General features: G+C 41.0%; 1 protein-coding gene across 2 annotated transcripts in view; it reads left to right on the top strand.

The window, feature by feature from the left end:
• The window catches only part of UST (uronyl 2-sulfotransferase), a 350,943-nt gene extending 330,954 nt beyond the window's left edge, over nt 1–19,989 (top strand). The window contains exons 8-9 of one of the 2 annotated variants that reach the window (XM_070602965.1): nt 13,656–13,744; nt 18,481–19,989. In XM_070602965.1, coding sequence (XP_070459066.1) covers nt 13,656–13,744; nt 18,481–18,519 — 128 coding nt within the window. In that variant the 3' untranslated portion in view covers nt 18,520–19,989. Of the gene's footprint in view, nt 1–13,606; nt 13,745–18,480 lie in introns of both variants that reach the window. The other variant, XM_070602964.1, reaches the window with a different exon arrangement.
• Nucleotides 19,990–25,741: the final 5,752 nt, after the last annotated feature.

Raw genomic sequence — 25,741 nt, 5'->3', positions numbered from 1 at the left:
TTTTCTTTTTTTTTTTTTTGAGGAAGATTAGCCCTGAGCTAACTGCTGCCAATCCTCCTCTTTTGGCCGAGGAAGGCTAGCCCTGAGCTAACATCCGTGCCCATCTTCCTCTACTTTACATGTGGGACGCCTACCACAGCGTGGCTTGCCAAGCGGTGCCATGTCCACACCCAGGATCTGAACCGGTGAACCCTGGGCTGCCGAAGCAGAACGTGTGAACTTAACCACTGCACCACCAGGCCGGCCCCTGAAGTGGGTGTCTTGTAGACAGCATATAGTTGAATCACATTCTTTAATTCACTCTGCCAATCTCTCTTTTAATTGGTGTATTTAGACCATTGACAAGCACTGAATGCTTTCTGCTTAAGATGGGGAACAAGGCAAGGATATCCAGGCCCACTACATAGTGCTACAAGTTCTAGCCAGGGCAGTAAGGCAAGGAAAGGAAAGCAGAGACATACACATCAGAAAAGAAGAAATAAAACCATCCCTATTTGCAGAGGGCATGATTGTCTACATAGGAAATCCCAAGAATCTATGAAAAAACTCCTAGAACTAATAAATGAGTTCAGCAAGTTCATACATTCATACGTAAACATACTCAACATAGTAAAGACATCGATTCTCTCCAAATTAACGTATAGGTTTAACGTAATTTCTGTCAGAATACCAGCAAGAGTTTTTGTAGATATAGACAAAATGTTATTCTAAACTATACATGAAAAGGCAAAGGAGGTAGAACAGCTGAAAAAAAATTTAAAGAAGAAAGTGAGAGGAGTCTGCCTATCTGATTTCAAGCCTTATTATGTAATAAGTAATATTATATAATAAACAATCAAAACTGTGTGATATTGGCAGAGGGATAGACACACAGATCAGTGGAACAGAATAGAGAACCCAAAATAGACTCACGCAAATATGCTCCACTGACTTTTGACAATGATGCAAACACAATTCAACGGAGTCGAGGTAGCCATTTTCAACTAATGGTGCTGGGACATCCATCGGCAAAAAGCCAACCTCGCCTCAGTCCCACCCCTTCTACAAAACCTAACTCACAATGGCCACAGACTTAGATGTAAAAAGGTAAAACTTTTAGGAGAAGATCTTTGAGATCCAGAGCTAGGCAACGAATTCTTAGACTTGACAGCAAAAGCACAATCCACAAGAAAAAAGTAAATTGGGGGCGGGCCCCGTGGCCGAGTGGTTAAGTTCGCGCGCTCCGCTGCAGGCGGCCCAGTGTTCCGTTGGTTTGAATCCTGGGCGCGGACATGGCACTGCTCATCAGACCACGCTGAGGCAGTGTCCCACATGCCACAACTAGAAGGACCCACAACAAAGAATACACAACTATGTACTGGGGGGCTTTGGGGAGAAAAAGGAAAAAAATAAAATCTTTAAAAATAAATAAATAAATAAATAAATTGGATTTCATTAAAATTTAAAACTTTTGCCCTACAAAGACTATGTTAAGAGGATGAAAAGATAAGCTACAGATGGTGAGAAAATGTTTGAAAACTACATATCCAACAAAGAACTAGTATCTGGAGTATGTAAAGTACCTTCAAAATTCAACAGTAAGAAAAAACATCTCAGAGAATGGGCAAAAGACGTGAAGAGATATTTCACAGAAGAAATATACAGATAACAAATAAGCATATGAAAAAATGTTTGTCATCTTTAGCCATCACAGAAATGCAAATTAAAACTACAGCGTGATACCACTACACACCTATCAGGATACCAAGGACGTAGAGAAACTGTGTCACTCATATGTTGCTGGTGGGAATGTAAAATGGTATGGCCACTTTTGAAAACGGTTTGACAGTTTCTTTAAAAAAATAAACCTGCAGCTACCATATGACTCAGCAACTGCACTCCTGGGCATTTATCCCAGAAAAACAAAACTCGTGTTCACGTAAAAACCTGGCTACAAATTTTTATAGCAGCTTTATTAATAATAGCTCAAAACTGGAAACAACCTATACATCCTTCAGCGGGAGAATGGTTAAACAAACTCTGCTACATTCTTACCGTGGAATACTTCTCAACAATAAAAAGTAGTGCACTATTGACGCATATAACAACCTGGGTGAATCTCTAGAGAATTATGCTGAGTGAAAAAAACCACTCCTATATATGATTCCATGTATATAACATTATCGAAATGACAAAATTACAGAAATGGAAAACAGATTAATGGTTGACAGAGGGTCAAGAAGGAGGGAAATGAATTTGGCTATAAAAGGTCCACATGGGGGATTCCTGTGATGATGGAACTGTTCTGTATCTTGACTGTCTCAATATCAATATCCTGGTTGTGATATTGTAGTATGGTTTTGTAGAATGTTACCATTTGGGGAAACTAGGTGAAAGATACAGGAGATCTCTCTGTATTATTTCTTACAACTGCATGTGAATCTACAGTTATTTCAAAATAAAAAGTTTGGTTAAAAAAAAAAAGAGAGACAGAAACAGAGAAAGGTCATGAAAACAGTACAAGGAGAAAATTCTCAAAATAGACTCTGATTCCGTCCAGTATTTCTAATCCTGGTGCGTTTTATGAGCACAGCCTTTCTTAGAGTTTAGTTTGTAATAATCCAATATGGAAAACAAAGGAATAAAATGAGGACACCAGCAGAGTGAATTTGTTTTACTAAGGTAAACTTGCTGTTCACCAGCCGTTGACCCTTCTATAAGAAATGGCACATCGCTCTGGATGACACTCAAAGTCTATCCAGAAGAGCTCCTCCCAGCTGTGGGTTGGCTTCTCCTTGTAAACATGTAGTAAAGGAAAAGCTGATAAGGGTCCTGCTTTTCTGAGCCCTGTGCTCCTGATTCTCAGAAAGGAGGGGAGTATGCACGGACACATTTCAAGATCTGAAAAGACTCTCCTTCAGTCAAACATGGGTCCATCCTTGCTTCTTTGAATGATGGAAGGAGCTCAGCTTTTGACTTCTGCTTAGTTTCAGGGTATCATCCGTAGACAGACAGACGGGGTGGAGAGGAGCACACTGCAGAATAGCTCCTACTTTCTGCCCAGAGCACTGGGAAGGAAGTGCAGCCCACCCAAGGGTGGGCATCAGGAGAACACAACCCTGGGAAGGGCGCAGGGAGTGACTGACCAGTGACAGGACAAAGCCCCTACTGCTGGGATGTTAGTCCCAAGGGCTAAGGAAATGTTCTTTTCATGCCCTGCAGGTAAGGCCACTGGCTTGACCTACCTCTTCCCCCTCTCTATCCTTGACATTGCCTCGAAGGTAGGAGGTGGAACAAAGGTCTAGGAAAAATAGTGAGAGATTCTATCACCAGCATCTAACCTCTGACTTATGGCTTCAGTGCAGGAGAACTGAAACCAGGAAGAGATAAGGTACAAAACAGTACCTCTTAAATTTTTCACCAAAGTGTATGCCCCCGACATGGAAGAGAGGTAGTACCTACCCCCAGCAGATCCCAGGGTGCAGGCTGAGGCAATCCACTAGACTTTAAAAATTTCTTTGAGGTTGCATATTTGCATAAGACTCCATACCGCATCTGTTTTAATCATTGTAAAAAAGGATGTGTTGAATTACTCACTATCAAGCAACTTGCCCTTTCAGAGAGACAGCCATGCTCAACTCATGGCTTTGGGCATAGAAGTCATGTCATGCTGTAGCTGAGGGTCTGGACTCTGGAACCAAATTGCCCAGATTCGAGTCGTGCCTCTGCTTCTTGCTATCTGGATGACCTCAGGCAAGTTCCAAATCTTTCCGTGCCTCAGTTTCCTCCTTTATATAATGAGGATAACAGCAGTGCCTACTTCATAGCGTTGTTGGGAAGATTAAAAGAGTTAATGTAGGGGAGGGTGAAAGGGGTAAAGGGGCACATATGTATGGTGACAGATGGAACCTCGACTTTTGGTGGTGAACACGATGCCATCTATACAGAAGCCAACATATAATGATGTGCACCTGAAATTTACATAATGTTATAACCAATGTGACCTCAATAAAATTTTTTTAAAAAGAGTTAATATGCATCAAATACTTGGGACACATGCTCCATAAATGTTAGTTTTTATCATTATGAGTTACTCTCTGGCATTTCACAGTGGTACTTAGATCCCACTTGAAAAGCAGTTGATAACACAGCAGAGATAAACTTGCAAGGTAAAAATACTGAAAATTATTTCCGTTCCCAGTTAGCAAACTTAGAGATAAAGCATTATGTTTTTGTTATGTTGGCAAGAATGTGTCTGGGCTCAGACTTGTACTCCAGCTGCTTTAAAGTGACAGTTCTGAACCCATTCAGTAACGAAATCTGTCTCCCTTTTTCACCAAGCTGACAAAGGATTTGTGCTCCGTGAAACATTGAATAATATCAGTGAGACTATTCAGAGTTTGGGCTCTGCAGTTTCTGTGCATCAACACCCTGCGTACTCCCCCTTTTTAATAAATGGATAAATACTACATTTGACGATGGTGACATTATCCATGTCCTCCACGGCGGCTACTTTGTTGGCTACATTCGGGAAGTCTGAAAGGCTGTGGAGAATGTTAACAGGGTTCAAATACGGGCCTTTCACGGCAGGCTCTTCGTTAGAATGTGGCGCTGGGAGAACCTTCTGAAGCTGGCCCAAGGTAAACAGAGGATTTGTCACACACACGGCAATGACATAAAATTGGTGTAGGATGGTGCCCCTGGTTTTTCTGAAGTATGAGATCCTAGTCCAACCCTCCGAGTTAGGGCATGAGAGGTCTGTATTGGGGTGGCTGCTCTAGAAAGCTACCTTTAAATCAAATATCCTTAGAAGCCAGAATCCTTTGTTGTGTGCGGGGAACTCTCCCCAGCTGTTTTCTGTTTCCACTGAGGGCAGGACAGGAGGAAATAAAATGGATCAAACAGCACAGACAGGATTTAGCTTAGATATAAGAGAAAACATCCTGACAGTGAGAATTATTGACCAGTCAGGGAAAGCTACATGGGGAAGCATAGGACTGTCTTCTCTAAAAATCTTTTAGAAAAACCCTGACATGAGCTGAGAAAAAGAAGGCTCTCTCTGAATCAGTGGTCAGCAGGCAACGTTCCCAAAAAGGGGATACCTATTGACCAACTCCTGATTTTCCGAAATATCGGTGGAGGATGGAAAACCCTCCAGACTAAAAATTGTACTACATGTCCCCATAATCTTGGTTAATGGCCTTCACTTTTAAAATGTAAATACTGCCAAGTGGTCACTTTATATCAGCCATTCCTACCAGTGTGAATCATCAGAATCAGAGAACCTCCTAAAAATGCAAGTAGGATGCTTTCCCCAAGGAATGAAAGTTTAGAGAACTCGGAAGAAAAGGCCTGGTCCATCCTGGACGATGAGCTGAGGGGAGCCTTGGGTGCCAGAAGGAAGGGGAGCTGCTGAAGTTGGAGAGGATGAAAGGGAAGCAGGAAGACCTCAGACTCACTCATCGTCTTCTTCATGCTTTTATCAAAGTTTCTATCAACCTACACGACTGCTAAGGAACGCTGCACACCCTCTGCTGCCCATCTCTGGCTCCGTGCTGGGAATTCCTAAGGTGGGAATTAGAAGACTGTCAAGATTCCTTCTGGACTATCATTCTCTGATCCTGAGATGCCTCTATTTCCCAAAAAGCCACACACTGTCTTCAACAGAAGCTCAGAGAGTCCCAAAGGGGACGAGACGTGACATGGACAAGGACAAAATGGAATCGTTAAAGGAGACACTGTATTGAGTCGCCATAGAAGGAGTGGGACTTTCAGTAAGAAAATAGAGAGGTTATATATAATTTAATAACAATAGCTGACATTTATGGGAACTTAATATGTGCCAAGTGCTTTTTCTATGTTATCTCATTTAATCCTCATGACAACGCTCTATTATCCCCCTTCTAGGAAACTGTGAGGAAACTCTTACACCAAGAGGTGAGGAATTGTTCAGTGTCCCAGCTGGCAGGTGGAGGAGCTGAGCATCCAATCGCTATGCTCCCTGGGCATGTGCCAGATGAGTCTCTCCTTTCTCTTTGTTGACTCTCTTCCGCTGAGCTTGTGGGGCGAGACTGAGTCTGTGGGGCGAGACGGAGCTTGTGGGGCGAGACGGAGCCTGTGGGCCGAGACGGAGCTGTGGGGCGAGACGGAGCTTGTGGGGTGAGACGGAGCCTGTGGAGTGAGACTGAGTTTATGGGGTGAGATTAGCTGCGTCACAATTGGGAAGCACCAAAGGAGCCCCAGGAAAGAGAGAAGGAGTGAGAGGCTTAGACCAGCTCCGTTCTGGCAATCAGGAGAGAAGGCTATGTCCTTGGCCTTTGAGTCACTTCCTCCTCTGGAAATAGAAGGAGTAAGATCCAGAACTCTTGCTGCCACTCCTCTCTCCCATGCCCGCTGCAGACCAGTCTTGCTGAGCCAGAACAAAACCTCAAAATCTTTGTCAACACAGTGCTCTAAGCAGCCAGTACTGAAATCGGCAATCAAAACGAAACCTTTTTGCTATTCCTGACCTGACACACAGCCTGTTTTCTTTTAAAACATCTGAAACCCACTTACAACTCAGGCGTAAACATTCATCATCGCAGAACTGCCCAATCAGTAAATCACGATGACAGCAAGAAAGGTGTGACCAGCTGGTCACACACAGCTCTGCGGAACCACCCACCACTTCTTCCATCCTGAGTGCATCCTCTGGTAATGCTGGGAATTGGTTTTCAAAGAGCGCTCCCTTTTCCTGCCAGGGCCAATCAATGATAGAGGTGGAGCTAAGACCTGTGTAAAGAGAAGGTGCTGGCGAGGCGGCTGGGAGCTTGACCTTAAGCTGGTGTTGGGTGCTACTCCCAACCCAGGCTGGGAGGGGGAGCAGAGCCTTTGTGAGAGCTTTCCCAGGCTTACTCCAGTCCACAAACCAGCTGAAGGATGTTGTCACCAGCCAAAGGGAGAATGTCTGAGACCCTACTCCAGGGAACTCCCAGTTTTTCAAACACAATGTTCCCCTTTTTAATGAAAGGACATTCAGCCCCAGTGAAACCAAGCTCCAGTTTCCAGAGCCTCTTTCACTGCTCTTACTTCCCCAGCTCAAGAAAGGAAAACCTGAAGGGCCAAAAAGCACTGGCCCACAGGGAATATTTGCATAGCAAAAGGACTTGAAACCAGTTTGCAGAAGTGACAGAGAAGTAATTCTAGACATTGAAGAGGGAATGTTCCAGAGGAATGAAGAGTCTAGAGAGAGAAAATGGAGAAGATAGAAAAAGGGCTGGGCAGCTACCCTTGGTCACAGCAGACAGAACAGAATTCTTGCTTTCTCTGTTTTCCACGAAGGAAGCAGAAGTGTCCTGGAAGCTGATGGTGTTTCTTAGGTGCACAAAGTAGAACAGTCATGTACATTGCTTTGCCTTTCAACTACTTCCCCTCAAGGAAAGATATGAATAAAGCGGTTGTGGGTGGATTTGAGTTTTCCTTTTTGTTTTTTACAGTAGCTAGCTAGCTATATATACGACATGTGGAGTTTTACTTCCAAGTTCCCCATCTGACATAAAGTCCAGAATGGTAACAATAGAGCTTTTCAGGAAAAGAAAAGACATTTTTCTTCACCCTTAGGATATGATTTAAATAAAACTGCAGAAAAAGAAAATGATCTGGGAAGAGAAAAGTTGCCATGACTCTGCCTAGATGCTGAAAATGAGAAAGAGACATGAGCAGGAATCCACAAAAAAGGCCAAGAGAGATCAAGAAAGAAGAAAAAAGAACAAGATTATGAAGAATGTCTGAACTTTAGGATCATCATTTGTTTATTCCTTTTTCTCTCCTATTTGGCAAAGTTGAATTCAAGAGAATTTGGTGAATAAAATGGTCAAACACTAACGTTTTAGCTACTAAATGGAACCAGGTCTTCCATCATCATCATCTTCATCTTCTACATTCAAGCGCCATCTTGCTAACACAACCCACGCTTTCTGCCATGATAACTTGGAGAGATGAGAAAAGGAAAGATTCCTGGAGGAGTAACAAAAGATGCTGCTGGGCCCATCCTTGCCTGACTCTGTTGAAAGTCAGTGATGGGATAGAGAACTACCTAGAATTTATAGGAATACTCAGAGAGAGCTACTCAAGAAGAAAACACCCCCTTTGGTACTGTCTCTGGGGCTTATGGGTAGGTTTCTCTTTTGAGGTCCTGGATTTTCAGATAAGTAAAATGTTGCTTGCAAAAGTAGCCTGACTAGCCATCAGGCAACTTTCATGGGCTTACAGTTCATTAGAAGCACAAAGCTACTAAAGAGGAACTTGACGTGATCTGGGGGACTCAAGAATGTAAAAAGATCTACATACTCAGCAATGCTTGGCTGTTGAGTGGAAGAAGAGACAGACTGGAGATTCTGGGGAAAAGAGAAAACACTGACAGGCAATAAAAGCTGAGATTCTGAAGTTTACACATGGGCTTTTGCATCCTCCGTGTATACAAAAATATTGAACTAAGATGTTAAATTTTCCACTGTTAATTTCTTAACCTATCTAAAACAAACCATTATTGAGACAGAAAACCTGCATAAACAAAATTTCCTTTAGAGTAGCCCATTAAAGAAAGAACTGTATGTTTAATAGCTACACACCAACAAACTGATAATCATTAAAAGGAAAGATAAGAAAAAGACCCCCCAAAAGCAGGGTGTGGGGCAAAATCTAGATAAAGAGCCATATTTCCTAAAAACAAATATGCAAATAAAATAGGACCAGGCAAAAGGCACTGCAGAGAAAGAGCAGGAAGCCAAACAATGGCTTTATTGATTTAGGACATGTGGATTTCATTAGGAAAGCTGAATGCGTAAAAATGGGTTGTGATATCTGAACCGAGGCAAGGAGCAAAATTAGGTCACAGAGCTCCTCGGACAAAAGGCACGATGGATCTTTATTAGGTAATTGGACTCGGAGGTAGGAGGGAAAAAATAATTTTATTCCTCCCCAGCCCCGCTTTGGATAGTTTTTAAGCCCTTAAAGGTAAATCTGCATGTTGAATTGAAATGGCAAATCCCAGGGCCCCACTGTTTGACACAGCATCTGTGCTGCCAAAGAAGCCCTGGGCTAGAAATGAGAGAGTCCCCGGGAAAAACCCTCACTCTGATATGGAAATAAATAATGCAGAGATCAAAGCCATGCGTGTAAGACATCCCCATGGCCCCAACGCAAAGCTTCAGCTGAATTTGAAAGTAATAAAGTAGCAATAATAATATTTTTTCACTCGGATAGACATTTTCCTCTTAAGAGCCCATGGTAGCTTCTATAAAGTTGATATGCTATTCATGTGGGAGCCTCGTCTTAATAATAATGGACACAGAAGCAACCAGCACTGCACTGAACTGTTCAAAGGAGAAAACTTGTACTTGGCAAATACAGAGATGGTGTGATGGGAATCCTTTTGCATAAGCCTCTTAATTCAATTCTGACCCTCTGGCTTGGCATGCCGAGTCAAGGCAAAATTTTTCAATGATTTTTAAATCCTTATTTCTTTCTTTCTGTCCCTTTCCCTCTGTGCATTCCTTTTTCCAGAACTTTCTCACTTTTATCTTGTGACCTAGCTGCCTCTTCCTGCTTCCCATCAAGAACCATGAGCCCAGAAGCTGGCCCTTCCCTGACACCCTTGCTCATCCCGTCTCCCCGGGATCTTGTTCCCCTGTGACCAGCCCAGGGAAGGGATCCTCACATCAATGGACACAAGCAGGAGTTACTGGCTTAATGTTTTATCCCTATCAGATAATACTTACACTTAAATGGTTTTCTTAAAGACATCTCAACACACAATGTCATAAATTGAGCTCAACAACTATGAATGAATTTACTGACCCCAAAATTGTACTAGCCCTTGAGAGGCTAGAGGAGTACAGTCATGTACCGCGTAACAACGTTTGGTCAACAATGGACCCCATGTATGACAGTGGTCCCGTAAGACTAGTACCATACAGCCTAGGTGTGTTGTAGGCTATTTCATCTAGGTTTGCATAAGTACACTCTATGATGTTCGCACAACGACGAAATCGCCTAACGATGCATTTCTCCAAACATACCCCCGTTGTTAAGCGACACATGACTGTAAATGAGTTTTTAGAGCACCTGATTGTGCAAGTATCCTGCTAAACTCTTTGAAACTATGCAGATAAATGCAGCACTTAACCATCCTGTCTCCAAGGATTTAAGACGTAATGAAGGAAGTCAAGCAACTTTCATGCAAGGGTGGTGTGTGGTACAGGTGGGCTTGAGAGGCGTTCTCCCTTGGGTGAGGGGATTGGGGACAAATGCACAACATGGGGCCTTTGTCTATGTTTTGAAGAAGGGTCATATTTCACCAGGTAGGTCAGGGAGGATTAGAGCAGTCAACAAAGCTTGAGCAAAGATGGGAAGGGTTCTAACAGGGGCCTTGTTCCTTAGCCCTCAGGGATGGACTAGCGATGGAAGGCCTCGATAGCGTGGATAAGGAAAGAGGGGCCCCAGTGTCAGGCTTTCATCTGCCAGCCAGAGTAGTCCAAGCTGTCACCCCATAGATTCCAAATGGAGGTGAGAGAGAGAGGTGAGGGGAAAGAAAGGGCTGGAAAAACATGTTGGGATTTCATGTGGCAGGCCTCAAATGCCAAACCATGGAGTTTAGATCTAATTCCAAGCGTCACTAGGGAGCCTCAGAAAGCACAGTAAATAAGCTTTTCAGTCTCACATACATGCAAGTGTGTGTGACCATGTGTGTATACATGTGTGGTGTGTGTGCCTAGGTGTGAGTGTGAGGGCATATGTATATGGGTGAGTGAGTCTGGTGTGTGTGTCTGTGGGAGTGTGTGGATGTGTGTGGGAGTGTGTGTCACACGTACGTGTTAGTGTGTGAGTATGAACGCGAGGGTATGTGTATTGGTGTGGGAGTGTGTGAACAGGGTGGGGGGGTGAGTCAGCGACTTTGACGGGCTAGGCAGAGTGGAGGGAGAGCTGAGCTTCCTGCAGGGGGACCTGGATGGACTCTGAGATCAGAGTCAGTTCCCCCTGACTCTGGGAGGGGGCGCTGCCAGCCCCGAGGGCCTCTGCTGCCTTGGCCTGGAGCCAAGTCCTGGCGCTGATCCTCTGCGACGTCTGCCCATCAGTGAAGGATGGTGATCCCTGAAGGGCTCGGGCCCTGCCCCAGGTCCTTCCTCCCTGCGGAGAGTGCAGATCTCCCTTTTCTCTTCCTCGTGCCCTATTTTTTTTAAATTTCATATATGTAAGAGTGTGTGTATGTGTGAGTGTGTATATGTGCATATATAATTTTTAAAACATAGAGCCTAAGGAAAGGTTTTATTTGGATCTTATTCTTCAACCTATGGCTTATGAGCAATGTGACCTTGGACAAGTTATGTAACTCATTTCTTTATTCTACGAATGTTTGCGAAATGCCTCGTATATTCCTAGCACCGTCTTGCTAGAGTGATTTTAGAACAAAACAGGGGAGGACCCTATCATCTAGCAGAGGAGCCAGCCATTACAAGACATCATACACATCTGTAACTATACATTGAGAAAACGGCCATCGGTCAATGTACAGGCTGCTATGAGACAGTGTATTTGGGGCCTTATTTTCCCCTGGGGGAACTGGAGGAAGCTTCCTCATCTGTTAATTGGAGATATTGGCCCTGAGTCAGTGGGGTTGCTGTGACGATGAAACCTGGTTGTGCGTGTACCCCAGTGCCTGACAAAGCAGTGGTTATTATATTATTGTGGTGAAGGCAGAACATTCAAGATTATATTCTGTTGGTTCAGATTATGGACAAAGGAGGAACGACACTGGACGCCAATGGTTTCTCTCTGGAACAGAAGGGAGGTTAACCCCCAGCAGGGCTGGCCAGCAAGGCCAGGGAGGCCGCCAAGCTGTGACACACCTGGAGAACACAGCAGCCACAGACCATGGCTCAGAAGCAAAAGCATCCGAGAGCTGGAGCCCCCAGAGGGGAGAACCACTCCCAGAGCCAAGCTGGGGACACCCACCAAGGACAAACCAACTCAAGTCATGTGCTCCCAGTGTGGGGATGGGCTGCTCCGCTGCGGGTCTTCCGACTTCTGGCCAGACACCGCTCTGGTCTCTTTTCCACCAACACACAGCACCATCTTGAATCACAATGGTGAAAGGTGTGTGACAGAATCTGATCCACACATTCCTTTCCAATAAGAAGTATCTCTCAGGTCAAACCCCAGCTTCTTCGGAAGTGTTCAAAGATGTTGAACACAATTTTTCCATTACCTGGCAGCTCCTGGTGACAAGCGGATACTTGGTGTTTGCTGAATCACTGGCCCATTGAAGAGAATCCTGGGGCGGGGGGTGGGGGGGGGGGGTGTTGTTTTTTTGCATTTTTTTATGGTGGTAAAATACACACAACATAAAATTTACCGTGTTAAACATTTTTAAGGGCACAGTGCAGTGGCATTAAGTACATTCACATTGTCGTGCCACCATCACCACCATCCATCTCTAGAACTCCTTTCATTTTGCAGAACTGAAACTCTGTAGCCATCAAACAACAACTCCGCATTCCCTGCTCCCCACCCCTGACACCCTGCTCCTTTCTGCCTCTATGGGTGTGACTACTCCAGGTACCTCATGTCAGAGGAATCAGACAGTACCCGCGGATGCCTTGACTTAGCACAGTAAGTAAACCTAGTGGTTTTTAGGAGTTAATGCAGCTTCCACATGTGTGTGAGCCTGGGAAACAGGGTAAATACGAAGCACACTTGGCCAGAGAGGTATCACAGTGGAGCGTGATGAACTGGAAGCTGAGCCAGGCTGCCAATCTGAAGCCGCAGTCCTGTGTCACAGGCCATGTGATTTGAGACAATTCACTTAAACTCTCCGTGCCTGGGCTTCCTCACACATAAAATGGAAATAATGACAGTGCATATTTATGGGGCTATTGTGAGGATCAATGAGTTAATATATGTAAAACACAACAATGCCCGGCACATAGTCAGCACTGGACACATATTAATATCATTTAAAAGAAGGGCATACATGGACATGTGTTTAAATGTAAAATTATAAAGTCTGCATTCTCATGAGACACTTCAAGGTTTTGAACTGATGATTACGAGGAAGGCAAAAATGTCTACTCTCAAAAAGAATACCTTATATTCATTTGGAAATTTAAACAGGAATTTTCTATTTGAGACAGAGAAAGAAAAATGTGTTCAATCCAGCGGCCCTCAATCTTAAGAAAAGATGAGATCTAAAAGTATTCTGGGAAGGTTTACAATAGACGTGCCCCAAACTGCCACCTGACAGACACCGCAACCAGAGGCTGAGTAAAGCGCGTCCCTTTCAAGAAATGGAAAGAAAACTTAAGACATTTGGTGATGAGGCAAAATATCTTAATATTGCTAATGTTCAAAGGTCGAGATTTGGAGATCTGATGAACAGAGAACTCTCAAAGAGAGAAAAAGAAATCTTCTATTGTTGCCTATTTATGGAAAAAATGTCCCCGTTATCGAACAGTGTTGACTGTTTATCTTAGAAAAGCTGATTTTATGGGTTCTAAAAAAACCAAAGAGATCATTTTGAGTGTAGATTTTGCAAAAGAAATTTCTTGTCCGTGTATTAACTTTCTCCACCCAGTTTTCTTTTTCTCCTCAGAGGTCATCATTGTGGCTTTGTGGCTTAACTTTGCAAATACATGTTCCAGAGTCCTGTCGTCTGCTCTCCCAGGACTTTTGCAGCAAAGCCATGCTGTCCCCAGGCTTGGGCCCCGTGATGGCCTCCCAGAACTGCCAGGTGAGATTGGTTTATCACTTCGTCTGGTCAGAGATTGGCTTTTTCTCCCCACCCCTTCTATGAGTTTGGCACTCAGCGAGCTTTGGGCTAGACCAAAATCGAAACAGCCTAATGTGGTTTACTGGGGAGCCCTTGAGAGGGTCATTTGAGTCAGGCCATGGGTTTAAGAGTGGAACAGCCAGAGGTCAAGTCCCTGCTCCCATTCCGAGTCTGAAATCAAGTGGTTCTTCACTTCCAGTCGCTCTGTCAGGACAAAGAATTAAATTGCTTTAACCCTACAGAGGTTGTTTCAGAAATACAGCTTTCTGTTTAGAGAGAATACTCATAATTCTCTCTTCCCTCAAGCTTTTACATGGCCCCTTTTGTGCCGCATACCCAATGAGAGTCCTGTCTTAAAGGGCTTTTCTGAACTGTTTAGTCAGGAAACTCATGGAATGCACTCTGACAAGTGAAGCCCACATTTCCCTATTTACTGAGGCTCTTTGTTTTCCTGTATCAAACATCTCACGTCTTACCCATCTGCCAATAAAGATTCAAGACTTCAGTCGCAGGGAAAGGAAAGGGGAACTTGTGGAAATTAGTGGAATCCCAGTAAAAGGGGAACTATTTCATTAACTTTATTTTTAAAAGTAGATTTTCAAGAGTACTAGAAAATTCCCCCAGTTGTTTCATTAGCAAGAAAACACAGTATGTGTCAGGATATGAAAACAGGAAAGGGGGGAGTGAGCAGCCACTGTTTGATCATCTCAATCAAGGGGAAATTTGTCTGAGGTAAACAGTTCTCAGAAATAGCAATGATTTCATGAATTTCATTTTTTAAATGGTTGTGGTATTGTCCAGGTCAGGCCTAGACTAAAAGTCCACGCTCTTCAGGGCTATGAAAGCCAGTGTGAGTCATGGACTATCTTAGAACTTGAAAGAATTAACTTGGGACCCAAAATGGTGATGATTTTACTATCAAGGAGTAACAGAAAGAATCATGTCTAGTTTCTAGGGATTGGAAAAACAAAAACCAGGCAGAATTAGATACCTGACAATAACAGCATGGAGATGGATTGGGAGGTAGTTGTAGGTAAGACATATGGACATACTTGGATTATTCAAAAGGATAAGATATTAACATTAGATTGTTAATGAGATATTCATGATAAAATTTCGAGGGGAGCCACTAAAAACCTAGAAATAGAGTGCATAACTTCCAGACTGGTTGAGGGGAAAAAAGCAATATAGAGAAGGAAGTTTATTTCATAAATTAATATAACCGTTATATTCCTGATATAAAAAAGATTGAAAATTACTGAACTAAACATTCAATTTAAGAACTTAACTATGAAAAACACAATAGGATCCACCCAAAGAGAAAAGGAAAAAGGAAATAATAAAGACAAGAGTAGAAATTAATGAAATAGGAAAAATAAAAACAATAAAGAGGATCAAGATGCCAAAGGTCGGGTCTTTAAAAAAATTAATAAATGGACAAGCTTCTAGCAAAACTGATCAAGAAAAGAGACAGAAGGTATAAACAAACAATAGGACTGAGAAAAAAAGGAACCAAACCACAGATGTAGTAGAGATTATAAATATAAAAAAGAATATTATGAAGAAATTTATTAAAATAAATTGAAAATTTAGATAAAATGGACAAACTCCTAAAAAATATAAATTACCAAAAATGACTCAAGCAGTAATAGAAATCTGAATGGTTTGATAACTATTAACAATTAAATGAATAGTTTAAAATCTTCCCACAATAAAACTCCAAACCTAGATGGTTTTGCAGGTGAGTTCTCCCAAAATTCAGGAATAGATACTTCCAATTTTACCAATCTCTTTCAGAAAGCATAAAAAGAGGAAACATTACTTTAAATTATTTTACAAAATTAGTGTAATTCTTTTTCAAAACCCAGGGGTAAAAAAGACCTCAGATATGAAAATAGAGGCAAAAACCCTAAAGAAAATATTGGTAGACTGAATTCTATGTAATGTGTATGACAGCATGATCAAGTTATTCTGGGGATACAACGTTAGTTCAAACTCAGAAAATTTATTAATATAATTGCCATAACATATTAAAGGGAGGAGAGAATATGATCACCTTAATAGATCCAGAGAAATCATTCAATGAAATTCAATATGCAGCAGATAAGCAAGGAAAAGAAAAGGAAGAGATGAGGATTGGAAATGAAGAAACAACATTATTATTATATGGAGATCATCTGATTGCATAGCAAATATGAAAAAAGTTACAGACAATTATTAACATTAGAGCTTCTAGCAAGGTTACTAGATATAACACCAATTTGTAAGAATCAATTGTGCTCTCTATAACATAACAAACATTGAGTTTTAAATTTTAGAAAGATACCATTTACAATATGAAGAAATATATACACCTAGGAATAAATCCAAAAGAATATGCAATACCTTTCTGCAAGCAAAACCTATAAATGTATATTAAAAGAGATTCAAAAATGCCTAAATATGGGGCTGGCCCTGTGGCCGAGTGGTTAAGTTCGCACACTCCGCTGCAGGTGGCCCAGTGTTTCGCTGGTTTGAATCCTGGGCGCGGACATGGCACTGCTCATCAAACCACGCTGAGGCGGCATCCCACATGCCACAACTAGAAGGACCCACAACGAAGAATATACAACTATGTACCAGGGGGCTTTGGGGAGAAAAGGAAAAGATAAAATCTTTAAAAATAAATAAATAAATAAAAATGCCTAAATAAATGGAGGGACATACTAACTTCATAGATCAGAAGGCTCCATTTTGCAAAGATGTCAGTTCTTACAAAGTTCATTTGTAGATTTAATGAAATTGCAATCAAAATCCCCAAATGATTTTTCTTGGAAGTTGACAAACTAATTCTAAAATTTATGTGAAAGGTCAAAGAGCCTCTTGTGGTCAAAACACCCCTGAAGAAGATAAAGAAGGTAGGCGGACTTCCTCAGCCTGACAGAAGGGCCCACCACAGTGCTGTAGTAATTAAGACGGTGTGGTCTATCTTAATAGGATAGACAAACAGACCAATGGGACAGGCTAACAGGCCAGACCTAGAGCCACAAACGTGTAAACTTTGATATTTATTAGAAGTAGCGTTATGGAGGAAAGCTTGGACTATTTGCAAAGAGTGTGGGACTCTTAGCTACCTCCATAAGAACCCATATTGGATCTCTACCTCATAATTTACTCAAAAGTTACTTCTTGAGGAATCAAGGATTTAAATTTAAAATTTAAATTAAAAGCAAAATTTTAAAACTTTAAAAGTGTGTATTCTTAGGAAATACGCACTTCAGTATTTAGGGATCATGATTTCTTTACCTTACCTTTAAGTGTTTCAAGAGAGAAAGAGAAAAAAAGTGAGAGAATGCAAAAGGAAACAGAGGTAAAATGTAAACAATATGGGAATCTGGGTATAGGATATACTGCTCTTCTCTGTACTATTTTTATTCTTTCAAATTATCTATAAGCTTGAAGCCATTTGAAAATAAACTTGGTTTTTTTCCTACAAAAACTTTTTAGAAGAAAATATAGGAGAACCTCTTTACCACCTCACGGTACAGAAGCCACTCTTAGACACAATTCAAAGGATGAAAATCATAAAATATTGACAAAATAAATTAGATTAAAATAATTTCTGTTCATTAAAAGATACCATAAAGAGGGTGAAAAATACATGCCATCAACTGGGAGAAGATATTTGCTATACGTGAAACTGACAAAGGATTAGGATCATGAATACATAAAGAATTCCTATGATAGAGTTCTTTATATATTCAAAAAACATATTTACATTTATATACCTTCCTATGTGCTAAGCTCTATTAAAAAAATAATCAACAACCCAATGGAAAAATAGGCCAAAAAAATGAACATGTATTTCACAAAGGAAGGGAACCAAATATTAATAAATACTCGAAGATTTGTAATCAAAGAAGTGCAAATTAAAACCTCAATGAGACATAATTTCAAACCCACATAATTGGCAAATATTAAAAATCTTGACATGTTGTGTTCGTAGAGACATGGAACCACAGAATGCTTCATATGCTGTAGGACAGTGGAAATCAGTACAACCTTCGACATCATCTATAAAAGTTAACCCATCAGTGGCACTTCTAGATACTTATAGACACGAGCAAAATTCCTGCACATGTACACCGGGAGACAAGTATAAGATTATTTACAACAGTGTTGTTTGTAATAAATAAAAAGACTGAAAACAACCTGAAATTTCCATTCGACAGCAGAATGGATAAATAAAATGTCATCTAGTCATGGAATGAAATACCTAATAGCAGCATGAATGAGTCTCGATAATGTTGGGCGGGGGGGGGGGGGGGAGTCCTGAAAAATAAATTGGTCAAGAAAAGATGAGATTTGGAAAAATGAGGAGTGAGTTTAGACAAAGACACAGCAAAGGACAGTGCAGTCACAAAGACAAGGAACAGCACGATCTATTCAGGAACTGCAAATCATAACGCCGCCCACATCACGTTTCCCTACTGCGGAGTTCTGGTCCACATGAATTCGCTCCCGGATACCTTTTTATGAACCTCGAGAAATTCCGTAGAAGTGAATTTCTTCTTAGAATAGTTGCAGAAGGAGAAAAGTGAGTTTAGAAAGCGAATAAAAGAGGTAAGTGGTTAGGAAAGAAATAGAGATGTTTATGATAATTCCTCTTAGTAAGTCAGATGGGGAAATTAAATCGTGTGCTTCTGCCTGCTCTCCAGTGGCATCTCCAAGGAGGAAAAGAGCCAAGGAGAACGTAAGACGCTTCACTCTGAAGACTACAAAGACCCAATGAAGACTACGCTAACTTGGATACTGGAAAAGGATTTTAAAAGTTAAAGACAGCTAAATTAAGGTTTTCCCTGAGCTTTTTCCATCTCAAGCACTTAAGTTACTCTGTCTCTGAGATCACAGTGGGACGATCAATTGAATTTTTAAAAGTCAGAGAGCTTTTGTGTCCAGAAAGAAAGACTTTCTGTAGCAGGGCTTAAAATTAGTATTCAATTTATTGAAGCCACAAATTAAGAATCTTAGTTTTTATAGACGTTTAAATTCAGCTTGCTAATTTGTTTCTTTTACTCTTGGAAATATAGCAATTGTCCAAAAATAAGAAGAGCCATTTTTACATTCCTTGATTCATGTTTAAATTAACTCATAAATTAAAGGATTAAATTATTTTCTCTTAAATAACTAACCAAATTTTCTCGAACATTTCATACTACAGTTAAGTATGTAATACCTCTATACTTAATACGTCTTGTCAAATGACTAAGTAAATTTAACAAATTTAACAAGCACATTCTTTCCTAACACTTAATCAACTATTGTGACTCTCATAAATTTTAAAATAGAGTAAAGCCAATGATTCTAATCTCACATATCTTAAAGTCAGATCAAGCATACTCAAAGTAGCATAGTAATGACAAAATCTATTACATTCAATGATCCCTACAAATGCATACCTGACATAACAATGTCAATATTACATTAATCTTTTTATCCTGGATTTACAAACTTATCCAGTGAAGACGAGCGTTAGCGCCTCTGGCTGGCTGCAGCAACTAGGGTGGAGCCCATTTATAAATCTTGCCATTGGACGAGCCCGGACGAAATTGCAGAGCCACAGGCCAACAAGAGGAGCCCTGGTTTAACCTTAGCCTCCGAGGGCTTGCCCAATCACTTCCTGAAATACTTGCATAATATTTTTCTGCACACCCACATGCCCCTCCAAATCCTTGCCCCATCCAGATTGCAACTTTTTTTTTTTTACCCAACAATATATCTTGCAGATTGTTCAGCTCAGTTTATTTTTTTTAAACTTTATTGGATCCATTTTATTTTATTTATTTATTTATTTATGAGGAAGACTGGCCCTGAGCTAACATCTGTGCCCATCTTCCTCTACTTTATATGTGGGACGTCTGCCACAGCATGGCTTGCCAAGCGGTGCCATGTCTGCACCCGGGATCCGAACCGGCGAAGCCCGGGCCGCCGAAGTGGAATGTGTGAACTTAACCACTGCGCCACCGGGCCAGCCCCCAGCTCAGTTTATAAAGAACTTCCTCAATCTTTTTAATGACTGCATTGATTCACTGTATGGATATGTATGCCATAATTTTATGTATACCAATGATGCAAGATAAAGCCTTGGACATATGTAATTTCTTGTTTGCTTGTTTTTTCCAGCCGTATTGAGTTGTGGTTGACAAATAAAAATTGTAGATATTTAAGGTGTATAACGTGATGTTTTGTTATATGTATACATTGTGAATTGATTACCACAATCAAGCCAATTAACATATCCATCACCTCACATAGCTACCATTGTGTGTGTGTGTGGTGAAAACACTTGCCATCTACTCTTGGTGGATTTCAAGGATACCTTACATCGTTAGTAACTATAGTCACCAATGCTGTAAATTAAGTTTCCAGAACTTACTCATTTTACTACCGAAAGTTTGTACTCTTTCACCAGTATCAAATAGCAACAATTTTATGTCTTTTCATTTGTGAAATTCTGCATCCTCTTCATACTTTACTTTGTCATCTGTTTTATCATTTCTACGATCATTTATTTACACATAACAAACCCAGAGAGGGGAGAAATGAATGCTCTGAATCGTAAATTCAGAAGGGCGTCGGGCACTTGGTTAGCAGATGAGCCAGAGGCAAACATCATTCTTCGAATGTGAAGTATTTACAATAAAGACAAAAGAATTTACAAACACCATGAAACTGTGGGTGAGGGAGTTTCCCAGTTGTTTCTGACCAGCAGGAGTTGGCAAATAAAAATTACGTCAGTGCTCATGTCGTAGTCATTGGGGCCGCCATAACAAAACACCGGGTGGCTTGAACAACAGAAATTCATTTCTCACAGTTCTGGAGACTGGCAAGTCCAAGGTCAAGCTGCTGGCACATGCAGGGTCTGGTGACGGCTGGCTTCCTGACGTGTACGCAGCCACCTTCCTGCTGTGTCCTCACTAACCAAGAGAGATCATCTCTCTCGTGTCTTTTCCTGTAAGGGCGCTAATTCCAGCATGAAGGCTCCATCCTCATCACCTAATTACCTCTCCAAGGCCCCACCTCCAAATACCGTCACACTGGGAATTAGGCCTCAGCATCTGAATTTTAGAGGGATACCAACGTTCAGTCAATAGCAGCCCATTATAACTAGCTTAAGATGTATAAAATGTCACTGCTTTTGTCTCTATCTAGTATCGACCTCACCAGGGGGCACACAGATGCTGTTAGAGTAAAGTAGTAATCTCAATATAATTTGTTATTGCCCCTACCTGCTAGTGTAAAACCTTGGGGCCCTCTCAAATATTTTTTGGGGTCCCCCACAAATGTCTCACCTGCTTTCATAAACAAATTCACCTGCCCCTGGCTTGATTGAGACCCCAGAACTGTAGTCTTCAGTTGTGTTTCATATACGCTCAGGTGGACACAGGTGACACTCTGCAAGAAGGCTCTGGTGTGACATGGCCGAAATTCCTCTGGGTATAGACTTTGGAGAAATAGTGAAATGCTTCTTTCAGCTTTTCTTTTAGCTCCTAAGGGATCCAGCCAAGATGAGGCCTTCCCAAGAAACCAGACATCACCCACTAGAGTATTTGAATTTTGGAAGAAGACAGAGAAGCGACAGCTTCTGCCGTGTCCTTGCCCTGTCCCTTGGATCTTTTCTCCCCAAACGATCACATCATCCTCTCCTCATCCACACTTTGCCATTCCAAAATAAAAGTGAAAAACAAAAACAAAACAGAGACACTCCAGTCTCCGCAGAGTCTCGTCTTAACGCCAGTATGGACATTATCCAGGGAGCAAGGAGGGGAGCTGACATCCCTCAAAAAGTGGGTCTCAGCTGCCCACGCCCAGGTTCATAGTCTTCCCTGCACAGACACCTGCTCAGGAAAATGTGAATACAAGAAAACCTTGCTCTTCCTATTTCAACCTTGGACTATGTAACAAGTACTTTTCAGCCCGTGCCAGGTGAAAAATCACACCAATCCAGATAGTATGCACTTTATTACAACTCTGTTCCCACTGGGGTAGCAGGAACAGCTAATATTATTGTTTCAAATATATTGAAGCCAGGTTTTTGGGGTTATTTTTTGTTAGCACGAGCCAATAAGACCAACTAGCTCCTTTTATATCCTCCCAAACAATTGGGGCTTGTTTGTTTTTTTCTTTTTTGTGTTTCTAAACCTCAACTGACTCATTTGATGGGAATAAATTCACATGTCAGCATGTAGTCTGACCAACGTGACCTATCCACAGGAAAAAGAGAAGATAGCATTTTCAAATTAAGGTATATTCAGTTACACATTCTCGTTTTAATTTCTCCTTATTCTTTAAGATTTATTGACCAGCACCAGGCCATATAAGCAAAGAGGCTGTGCCTGAGATTGCCAGGTAGCAAGATTGATCAGCATCAGTCCCAATGTCTGAGGTGGGGTAATTTCGGTCACAAGAAACAGAACCCATTTCAGTTAGTTTGAGTAAAGGGGGACTTATTGCAAGAAGAGAGGAGCTTCGTGAAGCTTGAAAATGTATACCTAGGCAATCCAGATCTGTCGGTAACTAAATGCTTGCCTGCTTTGTCTCTTTTGCCCCCTTGCACAGCCCCACCTCAATGGTCTCCCACCTCTATTTCTCTCTGTGCCCTGGCTCCATCCTCTGACTTTTCTTGGCAGACTGGCTCTTTCTGTTTCCTCACCAGTACTCATGGCACTCATGGCCCCAAAAGGCTGCTCTAGTCCAATCTTCTAGTTGAAGGAACATTCGTGAAACAACAGAGTTTCTTTGTCTCTTAAGTCAAATTTTTGTGATTTATATGTGTGTTCTTCAGGTTGAGCCAGAGGCCCCAGATCAACCCGTTATAAAAATAGTTGCCAATCCCACTCTTCCAGCAAAGCCTGGGAAGATACTTGTAAGAATAAGGATGGTCTTTGCAGGCCTCCTAAACATATTTACCATGCTTCTTGCATTCACACTGAGTCTCTTAGCAAATCCAACTCTAGTCCAACTCTCCGTCTTAGGGAATTTGTACATTATGCTTGATTTTGCATAGAGATGGGACTAATAATCCCAAGGTTCCAGTGTCTGATGTTTCTTTTTGGAAGAAAAGTAAGTCAGGAGTATTATTACAGTATTTTTCGATATATCAGTAGAGGTGCCATTTATTTTTAACCAAAAATATGTTAATTAAGAGCATGCAAATAATCCCTTGACTTTAGGAATTATACTTCAAAGAATGTATACTAAGGAAATAACCATAACAGTGCAGGGAAAGTTATGGAGAAAAGTGCTCATTAGAGACGTGTATAACCGGAAAATGAAAAAAAGCCACATATCTACCAACAGGAATTTCAATGACAAATTTATGTTCCATGCATATGATCAGCTATCACGAGCTTTTAGAAATCAACTTTTTGAAGAGTATTTACTAACATGGGACAATGTTCATAATATACTAAAGAAAAAAGCAAAATACAAAATTATATGTATGCTTCTAATATTACCTTAAATTATTTGCATATAATATAATGCATTTAAAGAAGATGAGAAAGAAATGAATCAAAATTTTAACAATGATTATTTCTGAATGGTGGGGATGTGGGTGATTTTTATTTTCTTCTTGATTGTTGACTTATTTTCTTAATTGCCTAAGATGGATGTATATTTTTTTGTTGTTTTTTGGGGAAGATTAGCCCTGAGCTAACTACTGCCAATCCTCCTATTTTTGCTGAGGAAGACTGGCCCTGAGCTGACATCCGTGCCCATCTTCCTCCACTTTATATGTGGGATGCCTACCACAACACAGCTTGCTAAGCAGTGCCATGTCCGAATGGATGATCCTAACCGGCAAACCCCCGGGGCCGCTGAAGTGGAACGTGCGCACTTAACCACTGGGCTGGCCTCTGATGTATACTGTTTTTATAACACATAATATGGTTAAAATACATATTCTATTGGCCTTGTTGCCTGAATTTTCTGTTTGGCTGCTTCAGTCTTCCACCAAACAGCAGTAGGTTCAAGAAAATGAGCACTTAAAGGGAAAAGAGAGAAAAAAGAATATACTAGCGAGTTACCATGAAACACAACCAGAGTTTGCTTTTATTTTTCAGGTCATCTTTTGTTCTTGCAAGAAGGGCCCCATGGAAGTCAGCAATTTTCATGGAACTGACATCTAGCGGTAGCTGTTTATTTTCTTTTTCTTTATTATGAACTCCAAATACCCCACCCTAATGTTTGTGATCACCAATAGTCAGTTGTGCATTTCTGCTTCCACTGATACAAAGGGGTGCTGATAGGGTTTGTGAAAAAGTTTCTTCCATAGTTTTGTTTCTATGCATGGTTAAGTTTATTATTACAGTAGAGTGTTGACAAGCATGGCAGAGACTAAAACTATAGCTCCTTTTTGAAATAAAATATTCAGCATTTTAACTGGCTGAAGATTTATTTGGCAGTAATTTCTTGGTTAAAATTCCCTGAGGTTTGTTTATATGGCTATCTTGGTTCTTTATTTTAAGTATATCAGCATTTTTCCACAGCTTCAAGCTATTCTCATCTCAGCATGAAGGAAGTTAATAGGTTGCACAGAAGCTCATTATTTTAAATCCAGTAAAAACATAATTGGCTAAAGAAGCAACGATACTAATGCCATCCCTTCTGGGACACTGAAGGACCAATGAGGATGGCCACAAACTCAAACTAATCATGGCAATCAGGACCACTGGTCTGGGTGATCAAAGGGATGGGCTCAGCCACACTCAGTTCCAAATAATCTACAAACACTGCCTGTGAATATGGAATGAGGACACTTGGAATTTTTTCTAATGTGTCAAAACTTCAAAAAATTTCTTTAAGAAGCCTAAAAGGATTGTAGTTCCATTTAAGGTGGTTTCCCACCTAGATTATACACATCCCAGTGGCACTGCCTTTCTTCAAAACATCTGTGGAATTCCCGTTTGGAATGGCTCTCAGATATGGTTTATGAAGTGCATCAGAAAATCAGTCTCATTAGTTTCTAACCACATACAAATGAGATTAAAATGTTGTGTTATTCAACTTATTTACCACAGTGGCCTCCAGATGCCTTTCGCATTTTCTAAATGGCAGAGCCTCTCACAAAACCAAGGTTTGCCACCAATAAATCCGTCAAAACCACATGCCTTGGTCTAAGACAGGAATTCCAATAAGAGAATTCCAAAAGGGATTAGAATAATGGCCCAATCACTGGAATAAGTGTGTAGCCTTCCAACCTAACAACTCTGAATCAGGCATTTGGATCTGTAAGATGAGGCACACTTTAATTAAAAAGAATAAGTCCTAACATTTTTTCATTCAATTAGTAGTGAATGAGTGCCAGGCACCGTTCCAGGAGGTGCAGCCTCAAACATACACTAGGTTTAGCCCTTGCTCTGTGGCAGCACCAGTCTAGAGAGAACCAATCTGAAGACGTGATCTACAATGCTATTTTAGAATTATGCTAACTTGAACTATCTCAGTCAGAAAGATATGTATAGGATAGGATGCTTCAAAAGTTGGAAAGTGAGGGGGAAATTTTTGAAGTCTTTTCCTTTGGTTGTTTTTTTTCTGTGCAGGACTTTGAAGCAAAGTAGAGAAGTGCATTTATATTCAGCTAAATTTAATTTGAATGCCTAGATAGCCTCTGAGAATTTAGGAGGGTACCTAAGCTAGAATATACAATCAAAGGTACCTACCTGCCTCACAGTGGTTGTTAGGAAATAAAGGACTAAAACCCTAAAATGCTGTTTATTTAAAGGATCTTTGCCATCGTCTATAGCGGCAGCAACATTCTCTACCGGTTGAGGGATGAACCAGGTTTTATTCCTTTGGGAAAAAGGCAAAAATAATTCAGGAAGGTCAAAGTTAATTTGGTTTAAGTTAACAGTCGTAATTTAGACAACAGGAATGATGCAAAGATATGAGGGTACAGAAATGAATGTTCTGGCAAGC

Source organism: Equus przewalskii, chromosome 32 (genome assembly GCF_037783145.1).
Source record: "Equus przewalskii isolate Varuska chromosome 32, EquPr2, whole genome shotgun sequence".
In the NCBI taxonomy this organism is placed as follows: domain Eukaryota; kingdom Metazoa; phylum Chordata; class Mammalia; order Perissodactyla; family Equidae; genus Equus; species Equus przewalskii.
The sequence above is the reverse complement of the archived record's forward strand: the minus strand, read 5'-3'. Positions and strand labels throughout refer to the sequence as shown.